Raw genomic sequence first — 23,215 nt, 5'->3', positions numbered from 1 at the left:
GTCAAATGTAGTATTTAGCCACCCTTTTAGCCAAACACTTTTATAATTAGCCATCTCGCTAATATAATACAGAATGTTAGCTAACATATGACATTTTTCAATTAAAACGAATTATTTTTTTACCTTTGACATGTCTTTTATGAACATTTCCATGAATGCAAACTGATGGGCCTATTGCACATACAGTAGATATTTCTAGTCTGAGGGCACTTGGAGCTACTACTAATATCTGAACCAGCTAAAGACTATGTAACCTTCCAACCTTTATCAAAGCTATTATACAAAGCATAATATTAGATCAGTTAAGCTTTCAGTTCACTGTGGCCTTGTTGAGGCCCGCCAGACTCTAGACACTTCAGATCACATTTAGCCTCCCTTACGCTGACCATCGCTCCTGGAAATAAATAACATTTGAGATGAACAATGGCTCCAATATCTTTTAAAAAAAGCACCTATGAAATGAAAAAAAAATGTGAACTGTAAAATTGTTTTGCCTGCCGTTGGTAAAAGTATTACTATTGTAGACTGCGAAAGGGCACTGCCATTCCTTCACTGGCCTCTAGAGGGAGTGTGTTGGCATGTCTGGAACTGCAGCGCTTTTGGTTTTCAAGACATAGAGCTTGTTGTGGGCACTTACTTGAGACCACAAGTACAGAATGAGAAATGAGCTGATCTGCATTAGTTGGGATGGAGTTTCAAAGAGAATAGCTAGACTCACTCAGCTCTCAATTTCTCTTTCCTTTATCAATCTTTCCCGAGTGAATCGCTTCTGTTTTTAGCTGTATTTGCCATACATCAGGCACCATCAATGAAGTATATGCTTCTTGGCCTGCTAACCTATCTCATTGTACACTGTGTGCACAATTATTAGGCAAGTTGTATTTTTGAGGATTAATCTTATTATTGAACAACTACAGTGCTCTCGGTCAATCCAAAATGATAATGAACCTAAACCTGAATGTTTACGAAAGTAAAAGTGAGGTTTTGTCTTTCTTACGAGAATATATATAGTGCACAATTATTAGGCAACTATTAGTCTGCAGAATTATTCTGCAACTAAATAAAAAAACGAAAATTTTCCCATCTCACTTGTTTATTTTCATCTGTTAAAGTGAGAATAATAAAACAACTCAAAATTTACAAATAAAAATTGCCGACATGTCAAAAAAAATCAGTGACCAATATAGCCACCCTTCTTTTCAATAACTGTCACAAGCCTTCCATTCATGGAGTCTGTCAGTTTCTTGATCTGTTGACGATCAACTTTTTGTGCAGCAGCAACCACAGCCTCCCAGTCACTGTTCCGAGAGGTGTACTGATTTCCTTCACTGTAAATATCCCGTTTAAGCAGGTTCTCAATAGGGTTTAAGTCAGGTGAGGAAGGGGGTCATGTCATTATTTTTTCATCCTTAAGGCCTTTACTGGCTAGCCTGCAATTAAGTACTTTGATGCATGTGATGGAGCATTGTCCTGCATACAAATCATGGTCTTCTTGAAAGATGCAGACTTTTTCCTGTACCACTGCTTGAAGAAAGTATCTTCTAGAAACTGGCAGTAGGTTTGGGAGTTGATTTTGAGGCCATCTTCAACCCGAAAAGGTCCAACTAACTCATCTTTAATAATACCAGCCCATACCAGTATCCCACCTCCACCTTGCTGGCGTCTGAGTCGAAGTGGAGCTCTGTGTCCGTTACTGATCCAGCCACGGGCCCATCCATCTGGTCCATCAAGAGTCACTCTCGTCTCATCAGTCCATAAAACCTTTGAAAAATCTGTCTTCAGATATTTCTTGGCCCAGTCTTGACGTTTCAACTTGTGTGTTTTGTTCAGTGGTGGTCGGGTTTCAGCCTTCCTTACCTTGGCCATGTCTCTAAGCACTGAACACCTTGTACTTCTGAGTACTCCAGGTAGGTTGCAGTTCTGGAATATGGCAGAACTGGAGTATAATGGGTTCCTGGTAGCTTAACGTTTGATTCTTCTCAAATATTTGGCAGTTCATTTGCGTCTTTTTTTCTCAATACGTTTCTTGCGACCTTGTTGGCCTTTCAACAAAACGTTTGATGGTTATGTGGTCACGCCCCAATATCTTAGCAATTTCAAGAGTGCTGCATCCCTCTGAAATAATTTTTAAAATGTTTGACTTTTCAGAGTCTGTTAAATCTCTTTTTTGGCCCATTTTGCCTGAGAAAGAGAATCTGCCTAATAATTATGCACACCTTGATTTAGAGTGTTGATCTCCTTAGGGCACACCTTAACTAATTACACAAATACACATCACCTGGTATGCTTAAATCCAATAAGCACTTAGGTTTATACAGCTTGAAGTTGGGAAATATGCATAAAAATTATGATATGGCCAAAATCCTCACTTGCCTAATAATTGTGCACACAGTGTATATTTCATATCATACTCTCTATCTTGCAAAGCCACTTAAGGCGAGACACTGCAGGTGAATATGGTAATATGTTTAACTTATAGATATCATCATAAAACGTTGCCAGCTGATTATTGACATTAAATCAATTATTTATTGTATTAAAAAAAATCTGAAAATGTTTGAATAAATATGCAAATGCGGCAATACGTATCTATATGCATCACAACAACAAAACATCTAGATATTGGATAAAGCCAGAGTTTAAGACATATTAGTGTCCAATGTTTTACATAACAAATGTTGGATACATCCTTTCAAAAATCAAAAAAGCACTATGTAGGCCTATAGGTCTTAAAAATGCATTTGCAATGGATAACAACAACATAACACACATGTTTTCTCTCTACCAGCATACTAACAGAAATGAACGACGTGCATCAGAACATGGGCTACTGTCCCCAGTTTGATGCTATTGATAACCTTCTTACTGGGCGAGAGCATCTGGAGTTTTATGCCAGGTTACGAGGGGTACCGGAAAAGGAGGTCAAAATGGTGAGTGTTGCATCCTTTTTCTACTTCTTGTTCTCTTACATTTAAAAAACTGGGTTAACATGTTGTGTCAATCATGGCTGATTTTCTGAAGAGCTGCATCTTGCACACAAATGGCCAATGTTTGTGATTAGAAACTGAAGAAAAACTCAATGTCCGACCACTTCGAACAACATTTATATCCTCTCAGAAGGTTTTTATTTCAAGTACCTTTTTGACTAGAATGCATGAATGTAGGGCGAGCTGAAAGAACAATGTCGAGGTGATAGATAGCCCTCAAATAGGGGGGAAGGCCATGCATGATGAAAAATGCCTGAAACAGTCAGCAGCTGTGGGTTACGGCTCTACATTATTCACCATGCCCTGGTGGTTGTGGCCAGGCCCCTGCAGGCCTCTTCTTCTACAGTCAGATCAAAAGAGGAAGACGCTGGCGAAGACCACAGGCCTCAGACCAGGCGCCAGCGCTTTGATCTCTGTGCTGCTGCAGCGTAAAGGGACCCACTTCTATGTGTGCTAGCATAACTCTTCATTTTTAATGTGGTCCATTGTGGGGAGTGTTTTTTTTCATTTGTTGGCGATTTTCAATCCCAATTGAGCCTCTTGCATATTCATTTTTACATAATCTGTAAACACAAAAGTCCCACATGTATCTTCAATACATTTATTTTATCGTGACACTTTAAAGCCACCTGTAACCCCAAATCCACAAAATCCTTCTAACGATGTTAGTTGCATGATAGTAGGCTTCTGAAAAGAGTTAGGCAAACTCATCATCCAAATTACATTAAATTGTCTGTTGAACCAATCACAGCGGTTCTCTGCCAGAATATTCTATGAACAAATTACTGTTGCCATGGAGACCGTATACGGCCACACTCACACAGTCCTGCCAAGTTTTTTTTTATATTTATGAACATCTATTATCTATCAAGTTTGTAAAAGCTTATTGAGTCAGCCAGTTTTGATATTATACAGTAATTTAGACTATTTTACACCATGTTTCCAGAGGCATCTTTTGAGACATCTCGCCATAGGGCACTGTGGTGTTTTGACAAGACGTTGTTTTAAAAGCAAGAAGAAGAAGAAGAAAGTTTACCTTAGAAGCCTGTGATTACAGTGTAACAGTGATGCTAGCTGTCGCGCCTTGTCCTCGAAAACCGTAGAGCATAAGTACATCAGAGATACGAGCAAAAAAATATCAGGGGGGGGGGGCTAATGCGAACACTATTCTTGACACCATAATTGTTTTGCTTACCTCGAAAAAAAGGTGGCCGAGTGGGGGATCCAGAAATTGGGGCTTGTGAAATATTCCAACAAGTCAGCGGGAACCTACAGCGGTGGGAACAAGCGCAAACTCTCCACGGCGATGGCCCTAATCGGTTGTCCTCCAGTCATCTTCCTGGTGAGATACACACACACACACGCACGCATGCACACACACACACACACACACACACACACACACGCACACTTGCGCACACACACACACACACAAACACACCCCAAGTAACCCCCAAAGGGACCACACCTCTTGTCAATTCTCACACACAATTGCAACATTGTTTCAATAGCATATAGAACTGTGTATATTTCTCACAGCTCCCAAACTTAAGATGTTTTGAGACCTTGCTCACAATGCATTCTGTGGTGTCACAATTATACGTTGTACAATTCATTTGTACATACATACATTGTATGACTCCAATTATACACGTTATATAAAGGACAACTAATTAAACATGTCAAAAGGTTGTATAAAAAAGTTCCTTGTTAAACGTTGTCATAATGTATGTAATGATGAATAGCACAATATGCTTCAACTGAGTACTTTATTTTAGTCAAAACAATCCAAAGGTTATGCTTTTTTTAACTCAAAAACAAGTTGTCTGAGTTGAGATCAATAAGGCCTACAGGCCATATAGCAAACAGATCAAAACATGTAATGATCACAAGAGATCTAGTAGTTGACATGAACCTAACACAACAGGAGGATTGAGACTTATCAGTGGAACACTTAAAAATCAATATTGATGCAGTGCAGATGTTTGGATTTCAGCATTTCACAGACCAATCTTTTTCTCCTCAGAAGCACAGAGAGACGATGAGAATATGACAACAGAGTGTAGGAATTTGGCCTAGCGTTATGCTTTCAAGAGTGAGGAGTAGTCTAGTGAATCCATACTGAATTTCCCAAAGGATTAGAAATACATTACTTCTGGATGAGAGGGGTGTATTTCGCAAAGGGGGTCACTCACCGGTCATGTTTTGAACCAATTTCTTTGGAAAAATCGTCGAGCACACAGTACTGTGTTTGCACCTATTAAATTCCCATTCATCAGGATTTCAAAGGTTTTCCTCACTGATAGAAGATTAATGAAGGCATGACTCAGAATACACTGCGTCACATGCTTTCAATCAAGCAGATTTAGTTTGCATTAGGAAGGTGTGTGTTCGTGTTATTATGAGGGTAAAACTTGAATTTACCTCAAATGACACCGGGGGGGGGGGGCTCCCTAAGGGGCTCACTAAAGTCTACATATTCATTCAGATTAACTGAAATTTGACTTTGTATCCCGTGTCCCACCCAGTGTTAGGGAGTAGTGAACCCCATGTGATTAAACTAGAAGTTTAACTACATGTTGCAGTAGCTTGCTGGTTGTTCAACTACACTCACATTTGCATAGGGATTCAATTAGCCTAGTTAAATGATTGTATTTGTCATTTTTAGAGTAGTGAACGATAGAAAACGAACATTTGGGCCATCAGGGGAAATACATGAATTTTGATTTGACCGTTGCTTCTCTCATTGAACCCCCATTGACAAGCCAAAGATAATAGAAAATCCATAAACGTTTACCACCAAAATGTGACATTCCTTGTGAAAAGGGCAGGTTTAATTTCATGTCACGTACATTGTCAATTTGATAGTGTTTTACAAACTAGTTTGAACTGGATTTTTAATTAGCTTGAGTTATCTAAGCTAGATGTCTCCCTTGAGTAGCTTTGCATGTAGTTCAACTTCTTAAACTGTGAAGTCACTGGCAGTTTATAAAGCTATGCCTTCAAAGTAGCTCCCCCAACACTGGTCCCACCCATTACATCACATGGACTAATAAAGACAAAATATGTTATCATATTAAATACATGTTAATGTAAGTTAAATCTCCTGTCTGTGAACTGCAAGGTATCCATAACTCTGGATGATTTAAAAGCAAATCCATCAGAACATGCTGCTAATAGCATTTTAATGAGTATCAGTCAGGTAATGAGTAATCCATAATAAATTGCATTTCCCCAATGATATCTTTTCCAAGCGTTTTCTGTTTCTCTGGCTCAGTGCTCATGCAGCCCCGCGTCTAAAAGCTTCACTATTCCAAAGCTACTTATATACTGGCCTGAGCCGGCAGGGCCATAGCCTTCACTTTGAGGCAGTGGGATAATGTGCTGTCAGTGTCTTGTGTCGGTCTCAGTATTGTGCGCTGTTGCCTAGGGAGCGCCGCATGGGCTTTGCACAGGGACATATTGGGACAGCGGTGATGGGAAATATCCCTCAGGATTGGTATGGGACTCGTTTAGTGAGAGAGAGAAGCCTGGAACGAACAAACCAGCCAATGGACTGAGTACTGTCACCCTCTAATCATCCATAGACAGACAAGCCCAGAGGAAAAAGAAACACAGCAAGTCACTGGGACTGTGTGTGTGTGTGGGGGTGAGGAGGGTGTGTGTGTGTGTGTGTGTGTGTGTGTGTGTGTGCGTGCAAAGCTTGAACTAGCTTTGACATCCACTGGGTGTGTGGAAATATCATGAAAAAACATTATTTTAAAGTACGGTAATATTCTGACAATAGAAAGACAATTTTCGAATGTTTTTTTTAATGACCAGAAATAGAGGTCTACACTTGGTCAATGTAGACCGATAGTCCACTGTTGGCAATATAGGAATGTGTGTGTGTGTGTGTGTGTGTGTGTGTGTGTGTGTGTGTGTGTGTGTGTGTGTGTGTGTGTGTGTGTGTGTGTGTGTGTGTGTGTGTGTGTGTGTGTGTGTGTGTGTGTGTGTGTGTGTGTGTGTGTGTGTGTGTGTGTGTGTGTGTGTGTGTGTGTGTGTGTGCGTGCGTGCGTGCGTGCGTGCGTGCGTGCGTGCGTGCGTGCGTGCGTGCGTGTTGTACTCTGTTGGAGAGTGCTTCAGTATTTGGCTCCATTACTAGTAAATGGCTACACTCTGAATCCACCCCTCCACTGTACATACGCCTGTCTTTTCCTTTGCGTACGTGTGTGTATTGACGTACACATATGGGTGACAAATTAAGGAAATATAATGATTAGCATTGGAAAGTTTCATGACCTTTTACTAGATAGATGTAAACACCAACAATGTTCCATCTTTTGGTGGTTTGACTATGGAGTCGGACAGAGCTGCCATACACATCAGTCCAAAAATCCAAAGTTGTCTCAATTGGGATGTGACGACATGAATCTCCATTCATTTGTTCTGGTTTTTCCTTTTATCTGTCACCCATCTCTATCAGTATGTCTATTAAAACACACACACACACACACACACACACACACACACACACACACACCATTAAATTATGTGTTAACCCTTAGGGCCCGTTATAATATTAGGCACACTTGTACCGCTAAGGTCCGTAAAATGGACATTTCATTGAGGTAGCTATAAAAAATATTATACATTATTTTTTTTCTACTTTTTTTTTGCCAATTCTTTTCCCCCACATCTGCCCTAACTATTAATATAAAATAGTCATGAATTTTAAAAGATGTTAACCCTTTAAATGCCAGGTTTTGGTCATGATGCCATCGTATTTTAGATGAAAAAAACTGAAAAACTGAAATATTTTCAATATACTACATGCAAACTAATTTTTTTTGTGTTGAATTATTAGGCCTGTGATGTGTCAATGATGAGCAGCAAAACTGATTTTCAGGCATTATTATTTTTTGTGCAGTGTCAAATACTCACACTCGTACCGCTAAGGTCCGTAAAATGGACATTTCCTTGAGGTAGCTATAAAAAATATTATACATTATTTTTTTTCTACTTTTTTTTTGCCAATTCTTTTCCCCCACATCTGCCCTAACTATTAATATAAAATAGTCATGGATTTTAAAAGATGTTAACCCTTTAAATGCCAGGTTTTGGTCATGATGCCATCGTATTTTAGATGAAAAAAACTGAAAAACTGAAATATTTTCAATATACTACATGCAAACTAATTTTTTTTGTGTTGAATTATTAGGCCTGTGATGTGTCAATGATGAGCAGCAAAACTGATTTTCAGGCATTATTATTTTTTGTGCAGTGTCAAATACTCACACTCGTACCGCTAAGGTCCGTAAAATGGACATTTCCTTGAGGTAGCTATAAAAAATATTATACATTAATTTTTTTCTACTTTTTTTTTGCCAATTATTTTCCCCTACATCTGCCCTAACTATTAATATAAAATATTCATGAATTTTAAAATATGTTAACCCTTTAAATGCCAGGTTTTGGTCATGATGCCATCGTATTTTAGATGAAAAAAACTGAAAAACTGAAATATTTTCAATATACTACATGCAAACTAATTTTTTTTGTGTTGAATTATTAGGCCTGTGATGTGTCAATGATGAGCAGCAAAACTGATTTTCAGGCATTATTATTTTTTGTGCAGTGTCAAATACTCACACTCGTACCGCTAAGGTCCGTAAAATGGACATTTCATTGAGGTAGCTATAAAAAATGTTATACAATCTTTTTTTTAACTTTTTTTTGCCAATTCTTTTCCCCTACATCTGCCCTAACTATTAATATAAAATAGTCATGAATTTTAAAAGATGTTAACCCTTTAATTGCCAGGTTTTGGTCATGATGACATCGTATTTTGGAGGAAAAAACTGAAAATGTTTATTATTTTCAATATACTACATGCAAACTAATTTTTTTTGTATTGAATTATTAGGCCTGGGATATGTCAATGCTGAGCAGCAACACAGATATTTAGGCATTATTATTTTTTGTACAGTGTAATAAACTGACACTCATACCGCTAAGGTACGTAAAATGGACTTTTGAAAAAGGTAGCTATAAAAAATATTATACATCGATATTTTTCCAACTTTTTTAGGCTTGAATTTTAAACCAACATCAGTACTAATCATAAATTGAATTTTTGTGTTAGGAAAAGAACCTCACCTGCAGTCCATGCACATTTTCCACTCTTTTTGTTATTATCCAGAAGTGAACAGTGAACAGTGAACGGGCCAAGAACAGTGTAACAGGGACATCATTGGCTAAATAAAGTTGTGTGTATGAGAGAGACTGTGTGTGTGTGTGTGTGTGTGTGTGTGTGTGTGTGTGTGTGTGTGTGTGTGTGTGTGTGTGTGTGTGTGTGTGTGTGTGTGTGTGTGTGTGTATCCCCATGACCTAGACATTATGAGCAAAAGGCTAGTGGTTTTCAAGTGGCACTGTTTTCATTCGCTCTGTTCCATGTGTAGTTTTTCATGCAGAGGTTCAAAATCCCTCTAAAGATGACTTTGTATAAATGCACAGCACACACACCTACCTGAGGTCCATACACACAAGCATGTGCAGTGCACTGCTTCAAATAAGTTAAAACATGGGCCATCTTCAATCACATCAAAGGTGCAGCCATCAGAGACACATAACAAGTCGTTGAGCTGTTTACACAGCTGCCATTGAAACCAGAGTTTATACAAAGCAAACTGTGGAACTAGTTATTTCTTACCTGGCAATATGGAGGGAGCCTTTACACAAGAAGTACATAAAGCTTTGGAAACAGTGATGGAGTCTGATTCTGATAGCGAGTAATAGGAATCTGACACAGACAATGGTTGCGTTCCGAATCGCATACTTTCTACTATATAGTATGTAGAAAAAAGATTTAGGATGTCCCGATTCTTATGGCCAGATTTAGGATGCTTAGAAGTACCCGGATGTCCTACTTCATGCGGCCAAGATTGTTAGTGTTGAAAAGTGCATCCTATTTGGGCGATTCTGACCCACAATCCAGTGCGCACGTGAAGTGACGTAACATTGACGAAGCCTCCATATGAAAACAAACGGGGATGCGACGGATATAAAAGCAAGAGGCAAGATCAAGGCGCAATGTTATGATGAAATAAGAGAGTAAAGTATGTCCCAATAGTATGCCTACTGCATCCTAACTAGATTCTTTTTATCGTCGGATGTAGTATGTAGAATAGCAAAAAGAACTAGAACTGCAAGCAGTTGTGAACGGGGGCCAAGCCTCCCACGCGACTCGGGATCGGGCGTCGTCGTCCGCGGCGCCGGCCCCTCGCCTCACGGAATCCGGGGATGTAAAGTTTTTGAATGTGGGATGTTTGGTTTGGGAGTTATAGACCAAAAGGCAAAAATAATGGCAGAGAAAGATGCTCAAGTGTGTTTTTGGCGCCCCCTTTTGGAGCAATTTAAGGAAAAAGTAGAACCAGCCTGAGAACCATAGGACAAACACATGTGTGAAGTTTGGTGTTAATAGGATAAATCGTTTTGGATTTAGGAGCAGTTTGGTAAAAGGTAGCTAATAGGCAAATCTTTAAAGCGCTACCGTTTGGTCTTCCGATGGTCGTAGAAAAATTCTTTACACAACATTTGCTCGTGGGAGTCGGTAGAGCATAATGCTTTTGGTTTCGTCCAAATCGGACAAAAACTGTAGGAGGAGTGTGTTTTGGTGACTGACACAGTTTTTGCGATGTAGCGAAAGAAAATCCCATATGCAAATGGGCGTGGCCTATCTCAAAAGATGCAGCTGACTTGTGGGCATCTGTGGATATAAAGTGTTTGACTGTGGGATGTTCGGTGTGGAAGTTATAGCCCCAAACGCGTTTTCTTTGCTTTTTGTGGTTTTGGCGCCCCCTATGGAGGACATTCGCAAAACTACATTAGATAGAAAGATGCAGCTCAATGTACCAAACAAGTGGATGTCAAGTTTTTCAATGTGCGATGTTCGGTTGGGGAGTTATAGCAAAATCAAATTCTCAACCTCTCCATTGTAAAGACACTTTTTTGAATTTTCCCGCCGAAAGACTTAGGAAATGGCGAAAACAGGCAAAAAAATTGAAAAAGTCTTTTTTTTAATAAGTCCGGCCCACAAAGGAATTTCTTGCCCATATTTTTTCGATAGACTCAAGTATGCCCCATGATAGTCTCCCTTGAGTTTCAAGAAAATCCCTCTTTTTTTTTTTTTTTACAGATTTTCGCAAATTTTTAAAGCGCTACCGTTTGGTCTTCCGATGGTCGTAGAAAAACTAATTGACCAACTATTGCTCGTGGGAGTTAGGAGGGCATAATGCTTTTGGTTTCGTCCAAATCGGGCGAAAACTGTAGGAGGAGTATGTTTTGGTGACTGAAACAGTTTTTGCGAAGTAGCAAAAAATCTATCCTATCGCAAATGGGCGTGGCCTATCTCAAACGATGCAACTGACTTGTGGGCATCTGTGGATATAAAGTTTTTGACTGTCGGACTTTCGGTGCGGAAGTTATAGCCCAAAAAGCCTTTTCCTTTGTTGTAGCGCCACCTAGTGGCCGGCATGTCTGAATTTTTGTGTCTGCGTACGTACCATGGACCTGGATAAGCCATGCAAGTGGCATGTCCCAAGCCTTTACGGTTTGGGCTGCAGCACCACTTTTACGCATGGAAGAATAAAGAATAATAATCCCTACAAGAACAATAGGGTTCCCTGCCCCGCAGGGCTTGGGAACCGCGTTGCTCTGCAAAACGCGGTCCCAGCCCTACTCGGGCTTGGCCCCCTAATGAGTATGAGATTCGGAACGCAACCACTGTGTCTGAAACCTCCATTAACGCGTAACAGGTGGGTCCCTGTACCATTCCAGTGGCTGCAGGAGTATATCTCTGTATGGGTGTTGGTGGGGCCAACTGAATTCTCCACTACTGAAAGTCAGAGGAAACATCCCAGCTCTGGAGGAGGATTCAGAGTAAATGAAAACAGTGCCACTTGAAAACCACTAGCCTTTTGCTCATAATGTCATAGGTCATGGATACACACACACACACACACACACACACACACACACACACACACACACACACACACACACACACACACACACACACACACACACACACACACACACACACGTGCACACACACCCACATACACACACACACACACACACTCCTCAGGGTTAAAGCTAAAGGGAGAGGAAGGGGGGATTGTGACAGTGCTATCTAGTGGAAATAGCCTGTTTTTTCTCCATATGCCAAATATGGTCATAATGACGTAACATGGTGGAGAGTAGTAAAAATGATCAATTCCAAGGTAGAAGCCCAGATTGACACCCAGATATAAAAAAATGCATCAATTATGCTTTAATGGCAGTGTGTTGAAAAAATGGTGTTTGAATGGGTGTTAATGGACGTTTTATGGACCTTAGCAGTCTGAATGTAACTCTTGTTTGTATACAGTGTATTTTAGCCTTACTGTAGGAGCTGAGCTGGAAATAACATTATCATATAAAAATACACTTCCTTACCAGTTTTCATGCCATATGCATGAACACAGCCAAAATTATCCAAAAAAAGAAAAATGAAATGTCCGTAAAATGGACCAACGGGCCCTAAGGGTTGTTTATTTTTGCTGTCAATGAAAATTGCTTTAAAGGGGGTTTTCATTTGTATTGCAGGATGAGCCAACCACAGGGATGGACCCCAAAGCCCGTCGCTTCCTGTGGGACTGCATTCTGAGCATCATCAAAGAGGGACGCTCAGTCATCCTCACATCACACAGGTGCAACATCAGTCTTGTGTGTATAGATTTTCAGTCAAAATACTTTCCACAGACAGGCAGATCCAACCCAAATTGTCGGTGAAACGAACGCAAGCCGTCAATATTCTAATCATAAGTCTGTGGAAGTTATGCTTTAGTTGAAAGCTATTGTTTCCTGAGCGGAAGTTTATATTGGCTGCCAGAAGCACACACACACACACACACACACACACACACATACACACACACACACACACACACACACACACACACACACACACACACACCGTCTGCTTTAAAGCTTTCATGATGCACAAGGGCATATTGACTGACTGGAGTTTTTTTTTGTTCACCCTCCATGAAAAGAGAAGCTGTCAATATCAGTGCTGGAGTCTTTTCATTATCCAAGACTTCCTGGCACAAAGTTAGTTATTTGCCGACTACTTAAAACTTGGTCAATAAAGGCAATTTAAAGCCCCTGTAAACTAAAATCCTTCTAACTATGTAGACTCTTCATTTATTGTTTTTCATATTCATCGATTCAAATTAAAGTTATTGTCACCTAAGCTTGATAAACTTTACTGAAATTCCGTTTAGATGAGGCGGGTTATGCTCAAGTTCTTATTACACAATAAGTATTATGAACCAATCACGGCAGTTCTCTCCCCCGAATTGTTTGATAAAAACAATAACTGTTGCCATGGATATCGTTTGATACGCCCCCCCCCCCACACACACAACCACACATTCCTTTCAAACGGTATAGAGTAGACAGTTAAAAAAGTTTCATAGTATATCTGAACATTTATTTTTTTCATTTAGATGTTTGTAGAAGCTTATTGAAACACCTCACATTGATATCATTTATGGATTTCTACTATTTTCAACCAGGTTTCCAGAGGCTTTAACATTTTGGACGATATACATTTATCAATTCACGCGCCAAATTCATTTCAGCTTTTCCCCCAAATTGGCTGGGTTTGTTTTGAAGAATGTGTTCTCCTGGCCCCGATGCATTTGAATAGTCGGCGAGTGCATCATTCTCGCTACATGTGTTCCCTTTATGGAGCAAAAATCAAAGTGTTTGTTGTCGTCCCGGTGCAATGCGGGGCTGAGCTGCATCCAATGGTCCGTGGCGTGACCAGGTGGCTGTGTTTTGTTAAGTGGCACATTCACCAGGTTTTACAAAGTCATAATCCTAATTGCACCATTCCTCAGAAAGGCTTTCTATCGACTCCACTACAAATGACTCCTGCTCCAGCTCTCTCCAACACAGAGAGAAAGAGAGAGAGAGAGAGAGAGAGAGAGAGAGAGAGAGAGAGAGAGAGCAGGAAAAATGAGATTATAAGAACTACAGATGGCCTCTTCCTCTCCCACTAATTGCCACATTTGTCGTCCTTTAAAGGTGTCGAAGTAGACCGGTAAAAAATGCGCTAATACGAACTTTTAACTGTAAATGAGAGAGTATCTGTACATCAGCACAGATTTTTACTAGTCAGAATTTCCTTTGGGATCAACAAAAGATCTTTCTATCTATCTATCTATCTATCTATCTATCTATCTATCTATCTATCTATCTATCTATCTATCTATCTATCTATCTATCTATCTATCTATCTATCTATCTATCTATCTATCTATCTATCTATCTATCTATCTATCTATCTATCTATCTATCTATCTATCTATCTACTGTATAAGCAGTATTAACAATGTGATTTGACACAGCTTAACATTGAATATCATTCATATATATAGCTCATACAGCTCATTCTAGCAGGTGATTTAGAAAGACTTTAAAAAAATGAAATATCCCCATTATACCAAATAGGCGCGTTATCTGGAATGGAAAAGACTCAAACATCTGGTATTATTCTCATCCCTCCCCTCTACCTTTTCTTTCACCAGTATGGAGGAGTGTGAGGCGCTGTGCACGCGCATGGCTATCATGGTTAATGGTCGCTTCAAGTGTCTGGGATCCATCCAGCATCTGAAGAGCAGGTAAGGGTCATTCTTTGTAAGCCCTGAATATGTCAGACCAAGGGTAGAATGAACAACCATTTTGAATTGAATTGAGATTTAAGAAATATCTGTTTCCCACTGAGGTTTTCTCATATTTTACCTGTGTATACCAGTCAAATAATGCAATGGTGGTAAAATGAGAATTTGTTTTTTTTTAGGAAAATAAATAGACAACGTATTTAAGGCGAGAAACTGCAGTTGAATAGGATACAATTTTTAACTTCTAGATCAAGTCATGGACACTTTGCCAGTTGAACACTTACATTCAAACAATTATTTGTTTTACAACAATTAGTTTTTTGAGAAATGTGAATAAATATGCAAATTTGAAAATATCTAACTAATTATGCGTACACATCCATCTAGTTAGATATTGTCACATGTGCATATTCATTCAAACATTTCTGGAAAATGTATACTACGAATTTTTTTTTTTTTAATGTAAGTAATCAACATACAAAGTTTGTTGATGATATCTATATGTTAAACATATTTCCCTATTCACCTGCAGTGTCTCAGCTTAAAGACCTACTTCACCGGTGGAAATATGAAGGTGTATTGAACTCTGAGATCCTATTTAGTATAAATGTGAAACAATTTTAGCTATCAGTTCATCCTAGCCTGAGAAAAAGGCAGAAAGAGTGTTTTATGGTCTCACTGTCTAACCTTACATTGTCCCATGTGTGACATCAATGGGTGAGGTATTCCTTTAAATGATTGCTCCCAGTCTAAACTTGGCGGGGTGCAGTGGTGGTGCAACATGGCAGCACAAACATAGTGTCGGGGATAGTGACGAGAAAAGAAAACAGAGCCGACAGTCCTTAATTGCCTTTTCAGTCATTAACAGGGTCCCACACCTCATGAAACATTAATTACACAGCGAGCGCGGCGGAGATAGGGATGCTTAATTACAAATTATTCACTGCGCGGCGAGAGCTTGAGCGGTGGCATTTTCGGCCGCGTGCATAAAGAGGTGCGTGCTAAAAGATGGTTGTAGACGTCATGCCTTATCGGTTGCTTCCTCTCACTCCACTGTCTTGTGAAGTCTGGGTTAGCTCTTCACCTGATAGCATGTGGAGTGAAGTAGGACAGGTGTTAACCCTCTGTTCCCTTCATTTGTTTGCTGTGTATTCCCTTCTCTTCCCTACTCCCCGGGCTCTCTTAATGCCCCATGTAAGCCCAAATCCACAAAAAACCTTCTAACTACAGTATGTCATTTGGGGACTTACTTGTATGATAGTATTAAGCATCTATAAAGAGTTACACAGACTATATGTATCAAACCAAATCAACAATATTGTAATATAAGTTTGATGAACTGTACAGAAATCCGGTTAAGATGAGATGGGTTATGCTCTGGTTCAATTAAGCAATCAGTATTTTGAACCAATCACGGCAGTTATCCGCTGGAATGTTCTATAAAAACAATGACTGTTGCCATGGAGACCATTTTGATCCGGGCACGCCCACACAGTCCTGTCAAACGGTCTGGATGGTAACAGAGCAGTTTCTTAAACGACGTTTTATAATATTAAATTAACATTTATTTTCAATAAGACTATGTGTGAACCAACCAACTCGACATTGATTTTTACTCTTTTAGAGCAGGTTTCCAGGGGCTTTAACTATCCCTCTTGTGCGCTTCATAAATTATTTATGCCGCCCTCCCCCTACAGACAGGACGTAATTGACACGGAGGATGTGTCAATTACCCCAACATCTGGGAGGGACTGATTGGTTCATCACTCTCCCGCTTTAGCCCGTTGGCCTCTCAACTATCCCTTCTTTATAAACCTTGCCTACAAGCTACCTTTCTCTCTCTCTATCTCTCTCTCTTCCTCCCTCTCTCTCTGTCTATCTCTCTCTCTCTATATCTCTCTCTCTTCCTCCCTCTCTCTCTCTCTCTCTCTCTCTCTCTCTCTCTCTCCACAGCGACACAATGGTCAACGATATGACATAACGCTCTTGATGTGAAATACCCTTGACACCGTTGTGTAATCCCATTTGCACAACTTTTAAAAATGGTCCGCTCCTGCCCTCATCCCAGGTGTATTGATCTTTCTCACCGCCCAACGATTGCCACCACATGTTCCTGTCGTCTGTCTGTCTGTCTGTCTGTCTGTCTGTCTGTCTGTCTGTGTCTGTGTCTGTGTCTGTGTGTGTGTGTGTGTGTGTGTGTGTGTGTGTGTGTGTGTGTGTGTGTGCGTGTGTGTGTGTGTGTGTGTGTGTGTGTGTGTGTGTGTGTGTGTGTGTGTGTGTGTGTGTGTGTGTGTGTGTGTGTGTGTGTGTGTGTGTGAAATGTCCTTCCTCCCGCAAGATCACACAAAAGGTGTGGTAATAATGTCACCCAACTGTACCCACGGTAATGGATGGGCCTCACTGTTATGTGCAGGGCTCGGGGGCATAAGTGGCAGGCCTTGGGAAATGTCAGATGAATATCATACAGCATGAAGAGTTGAGGGGCAATGGGATATCTGTGATGGAGACGTAAGTGAAACGCATAAGGAGACATTTTAGACGCCTATTAAGGGTGTGCACTAGGACAGGGATGGAGAGAATATAGTGTATGGGTCTGTGGAGGAACAAATGATGGTTAAAAGACCCTGGGCGTTAACCAGACTATGTACACAGTAGCCTCACATATGGATCATGTGAAATCAATATAATCACATTGATGGGTTTCAACTATAGCTATGTCTTAAACATGCATGTTTGGCATGTTAAGAAGAACAAAGTGTATCATAAATCAGGCAAGTACCAACATATGAACATGTCCTTCTGTATAAGCTTAAGAATAGTGCCAAGAATGATTATGGAAAGTTTAGTTGATATAAGTCCCTTTCAGAATATTGAGGGAAAGAAAAGATAATGGGAGAGGTGCAGATGCAAACAGACAAGGTTTAGTCAAATGTACATGTACAGTACATTTTATATATACTAATATATAGGGAAGAAGACACGTTATGGAAGCAAAATAGGGGCATAGTGAGCGTCTGACCTGCATAGCTATGGGGCTGGCTACTGCTTCTTCCCCCCACTCCACTCCATCAGCCCTATAACGTCTCCATCTCTTTCTCATCACAAGCCCGTGAAAAGGAGTGCACCATCTCACCGCAGGGTTCAGCTCTCACATTCTGACCCCCTATCGCTCACACACACAGCCCCCCCCCCCCCCCCCCCCTCCCACACACACACACACACACACCCTTCAATGGCCTGGTCTCCTTCAAAAAGGCCTCTCACCATATTACCCCTTCATTTATTCCCCCCTCTGCTGCTATACTCTCAGGTGGCTAGCTCAGGCTTCCAACCCCGGCCAGCCAAGAAGTGCTTGTTAGTGCTGCCCCCTTTTGTTTGGCTGCTGACCCTGCCTTTTATCACTCATGGGGCCCTTCTGGTGCTTTTAACAACTAAACCCCCAACCTCTGTGTATCAATCAAAGCCCCAAATGAGACACACACAGCCCCATTTGAACTGCTGGAAAAATGTGGTCGGCCTGTGAGAATTAAGGGCCAACTCAGTTGGGAATTGTGTTTTTCCGAAAAAGTGATGGCGGACATTTTAAAGCTAGGGGCCCTCATTTATCAATCTTGCGTAGACCAGAAAAATGGGTGTACGTACATCTCCACGCAAATCTCGGCATTTATCAATATGGACGTGAGCGTAGGGTACGCTCAAATCCCACGCCAGCTCTCAGCTCGTGTACGCAAATTTGAAAACAGCTTAGACTCGCAGTGCAGGCTGTGCCGGGTAGCCGATGACTTTGTTGGACAATTATTAGAAGATAATACAAATGCAGTGCAAATAAGACCGAAATAAAGATATTAATCACTTAAAAATGAGCAGCTTATGGTGTGCAACTGAGTAGGAGAGCTGATTCAATAGTGCGCACACGTAAGGGCAGTTGTCTCCGTTTTGGAGCAGCTGGGGGGACACTGAGGCACGGGGGCTGCATTCATTCAAAATGTTAGCCTAAGTATTAAATATGTAGTAGGCCTACACTGCTCTTTATGATACAAAATATACACGGCACAACAATCAGCTTAACATTTTATTTATTTGACGCACTTTGTAGATGTTAGTTCCTCTTTTAATGTGTCATTGATGCTAAAGCGAGCGATTTATTTCCACCTTAACCGGCACGTTTTTCCGATCTGCTGGTGGAGCAGCTCAGCAGGACAGTGGGCGCTCTCACAGCTGATCGCTGCCGGGTCGGCTTGTGCAGCTGACGGCCGGGCTGACCACTCGTGCCAAGCGCATGCTGTCATACGGTAAAACGCTAAATGTGTTATTTTTAGTTTTTAAAACCCTTTTGAGTAGTGCTATCTAAAAGGGCCAATACATTCTAATCATTCAAATCTCTGCAGACCTCTATTTATTTTATGGGGACCATTATCGGACAGTTGGTGCGTCTTTTTCTCCTCCACCACTTATATTATGCCCGCAGCCCCGCACCCCCAGTTGGTTGCATTTCAGAACAGCAACACGCTTTTTTTAGTGGCGATTTTGAGTCAACACCAACGCTGTTGACCGCAGCAGTTATTTCCTTCCTAACTGCTGCCTTCTGTCGTTCTTTGATGCTGCTTGTAGGCTAATGCTCCGAAATGAAACTCTTTTTTTTCTACTTTCGCTGTTATTCTGTCAATTTCTACTTCAGGGAAGTGCCGTATTGCGCATATCCATGTCGCAAAACCTTTGGGCGAGGCCTCTAAACTGAGAAAATATAGGGGCGTGGTACGATTGTTTTCAGCCGCTGCATTTATCAATAATTGCGTGGCGTACGCCGAGATTGGCGAGATACGACTGTTTGATAAATCCCACGCGATACCTGGCGTAGGGAGGTATTTGCGCCAGAATCTGCACCAGTTTCCACGCAAGTTTGATAAATGAGGGCCATTGTGTGTAACTTTTTTCTTATGAATGACGGTTGCATTCAAACCATCACAAAAGGAGTTGACACAAAGTTGATTAAGCCGATCAGCTCCACTTAACTCTCTCTGTATTTCTCAGTATGGCAGCGTTTATAAAGTGGCGTCGCCCCCCGACACTGGTGTATAAAGAGCTCAGAACAATCCCAAGAAGCGCCCAAGAAATGTTTGAGTTGTTGATTCTACCGCTTAGAAAAAAACCTCATTGTATAGAAGAAGGTATAAAACCTATGCGTGATCACCGAAAGGCTTACTTCATACTTGACAGTGTTGTTTTAATTCTCCTGAATTCCTCATGGGGCAGGGGACGACAGAAGTTACGCACTTTAGCTTTAAAAGTAGCCAACCTTTGTTATCTTTCTCTACGGCTGTTAAAAACATCCTTCTCACCTGCCCTAACACCGAGGCGCTCAAATCAATCACACTTCTAGGCATTTACCAAAGTCTGACAGGGAAGGTGGGGGAATAAATAAGTAAATGGAAATGTGTGCAGGAGGCTGTAAATAGTGCTTTAGTACAGTAGTGTGCCGGTATGAAAGCTCCCAGGTGTTAAGTAAACCAAAATGAAGTGGAGCAACCAATAAAAAGCAGCTTCAAAGCTCCCTCTATAATCAGGTTGGTTAGGAAGGACACCCACTAAAGCAGATGCAGGATTTTCCAACTGATTGATATCATTCACATCTCATCTTCATAGAGTACATGCAGTAGGCTAAGAACACGCCACAGCCCGGAGTCTTTTTTATTTTCTCCTTGGTGAAGGTACGTCACAATATAAAAGTGGGGGGTAAAGTGCCTTTAATGCATTAAGGTAATGCGGTGTGGGCCGCCAGAGAGACTTTCTTTTTTACAAGAGTGGCATCTGAAAAAGTTTGAATCAATCTCCTCAAGTTGATGTTGAGAAGCCCAATAAACTCTGCTCCACTCTACCGTGTGTGTGTCAGCTCAGCAGGTGCTGCCATTGACTCAATAGTTTATGGCTTTTAAGAGCGTGTCACCCTCCCAAGATGGATGACAAAATGATTCTCTTTGCGGTTTACAACACATCAGCAACATAGCTGTCGGAACATTGACAGACATAGGTTAGTGTTTACTGTATGTTTCTGAGAGCTGTCAGTGCTCAAAAATAAACAACATCGGGGCGCCCTTAGCTCAGTTGGTAGGGCCCAGCAGCAGACCGGGGTTCGATTCCCGCCCGCGGTCGTTCTCAGCATGTCATTCCCCTCTCTGCCCCATTTCACCTCTGTCCCTCTGCACTATCAATAAAGCATAACAATGCCCCCCAAAAATATCTTTAAAAATAAACAACATCTTTCCCCTTGATGGTTGGTGAAAATGACTTTTGTATGTGGGAATATGGTTCTTGCTCAGACATTAGTTTGATCGTAGCCTGTTTTGGTGCATGCTTACGAGCAAGGCAAATCTGTATCCGCATTCGATCGTTCAAGGTCTGTAGAAATTGCTGTAGGTATTTTATTATGTCAGTGTTGTGTCGCCATGCATGTTTTGAAAATCCCATAGCAATAACTTTTACAGGCCAGATGGTGGCCTTCGTGCAAGAGGACTTTTAAAAAACAAAATTGCATGCAAGGACCTTGTAAATATATCTTCACAAAGGAGCAGACAGCCTCTAGTAATCACTGGAAACTGCACCACTAAGATTACAATATTTTATTTGAACACAGTAATCATAACTCATGGTCCAATCACTACATTTTTATCTGAAGGGGTGGACCTTGAGTAAAAATTAATTTGCCAAAACATTATCATCGAAGGTCAAAAAATTTAAACTTTCTGCTCAAGTGTTGCTCACTGTCTCTGTTGGCTTGCACCGGGCCATCTCTGAGCATTTACCGGCGTAATACGCTCACAACATGGGGGGAATAAATAAAGAAGCGGCTGGTTTGACCAAGCAAAAACGAGAGACCGCTGGATTGACCACAGTTGTTCCACAGCCCGATAGTTTGACCTATATTCTGGCGGCGGCTATCGCCTCGTTATCGCTTCTTATGCCTCGTTTCCACCGAGTAGAGCGGGTTGGGTCGGAGCGGTTCGGTCTGCTTATTTTGCCTTTTCATTTGCCAAAATTTGGGTAGGGTCCGGATATGGGCGCGCCTAACCGCTCTAAGCCGCTCTAAAAAGCAGGACCCTCCTCTATCCTGCCGTGTGGACCACAGGATCCTATCCTACCCATCGCTTCTCCTCACCATCGGAGACTATTCACAGTAGGCATTTGTCTGGGCTATAAAGTAGGCTATATATATCTATTTAGGTATACATTAACTTAAGGTTAAGGTACCGACTGACGAGTCGTTTTTCCCTTGTTAAATGTGATTCTGACAGCATTATTTTCATAATGATTGCCTAACTGCTCACTGTGTTTTTCCTCCCGCTTTCCGGGAGATGTTTGATTGTTGTGATTGTCGCTACGTGCCAGAACAGCTGTTCCCCTCTGATAACTCCAAAGCAGCATCAGTTTTGTGAGACCACTCACAGATTGAATGACTGTAGGCTATAAATCAAGGTGAACAACTAACTGTGCACTTTCTGTGGCGAGCTTTTACTTTTCTACTTTTTACTTTTCTACTTTTTATTATCTCCTCTTTCTTTCTCTCTCTTTATTCAAACTCTGTACATCCGCACACCAACACATATTCTTACATTTGCGTCGCGATTGTTAAGCATATGACTTCTGTGGTTTCCAAAGTTAAATTGCGTGGGTCGCGAGCGCTGACCCCCTTCACGTGACTTTAACGTCACACAGTTAGGACGTCTCCGCCACGTGATTGCGTCGCCATCGGTTACCCCCTGTCTGCCATTTTTGGCTTTGGGCGGTGTCCACCCCCCCCCTTTCTTTTTGACACCCACACACACACAGACACACACAGTGGTACATACACATGTACTATAGCCTGTGGGTTTGATTCTAAACTGTTCTTATTATTGCTTGTGCTATGTCTACTTTCTTAAATTAGATTAGCTCATGGTTATTGACTTATGTGTATCGTTTTAATCAACTTACCTAAGTAAATAAACCCTTACATTTTGATTTTAAGAAGCAGTGTCTGTGATATTTGTGTCTTGTATTTCACTAATTGCTGGTAAATAAGGTCTATGCTTGAATATTCACTCCTTCATTATCTTAAATGTACATTGTAACCAACTTTGACATTTTAAAATGTAAATCCCTTTAACATTATGAGACTGTTTTTCTGATTTGATTTAAAGTTCCCTTTTTCAAAGGGTGGTGCTCTGTATGTATTAATAAGTAATTTGATTAGCTTGACTAATTTAATTGATCATTAATTAACAATTTTTCTTAATATTATAATTTCCTTGAAATTAATAATATTCTTGACTTTGACCAAATCTACCCCTTATGAATTCCCAACACGCTCCTATTTTCGGTACTCCTCCGTTGGGGTACCAGCTGTCTGAAAGGGGGCCAAAAAGGTGGAGCAACACACTGCCGTCCGTTGATTGGTCAAATAATCATTTGCGCATTAAATCGCCATGTGTATGCACCTCAGCGAGAGTGAGGAGAGTCTTATGCTTAGCGAAAAATCTCGGC

At 40.9% G+C, this 23,215-nt stretch overlaps 1 protein-coding gene across 1 annotated transcript in view; it reads left to right on the top strand.

Annotated features, from left to right (window-relative positions):
- Nucleotides 1-23,215, top strand: part of LOC307269424 (phospholipid-transporting ATPase ABCA1) — a gene marked incomplete at both ends in the record, with an annotated part of 207,320 nt that overhangs the window by 167,707 nt on the left and 16,398 nt on the right. The window contains 4 exons of the mRNA XM_080052392.1: nt 2,789-2,930; nt 4,195-4,329; nt 12,615-12,718; nt 14,606-14,698. Coding sequence (XP_079908518.1) covers nt 2,789-2,930; nt 4,195-4,329; nt 12,615-12,718; nt 14,606-14,698 — 474 coding nt within the window. The remainder of the gene's footprint in view (nt 1-2,788; nt 2,931-4,194; nt 4,330-12,614; nt 12,719-14,605; nt 14,699-23,215) is intronic.

The sequence above is a fragment of the Ammodytes marinus genome, assembly GCF_949987685.1.
Source record: "Ammodytes marinus genome assembly, chromosome: 23".
Taxonomy (NCBI): Eukaryota; Metazoa; Chordata; class Actinopteri; order Uranoscopiformes; family Ammodytidae; genus Ammodytes; species Ammodytes marinus.
The sequence above is the reverse complement of the archived record's forward strand: the minus strand, read 5'-3'. Positions and strand labels throughout refer to the sequence as shown.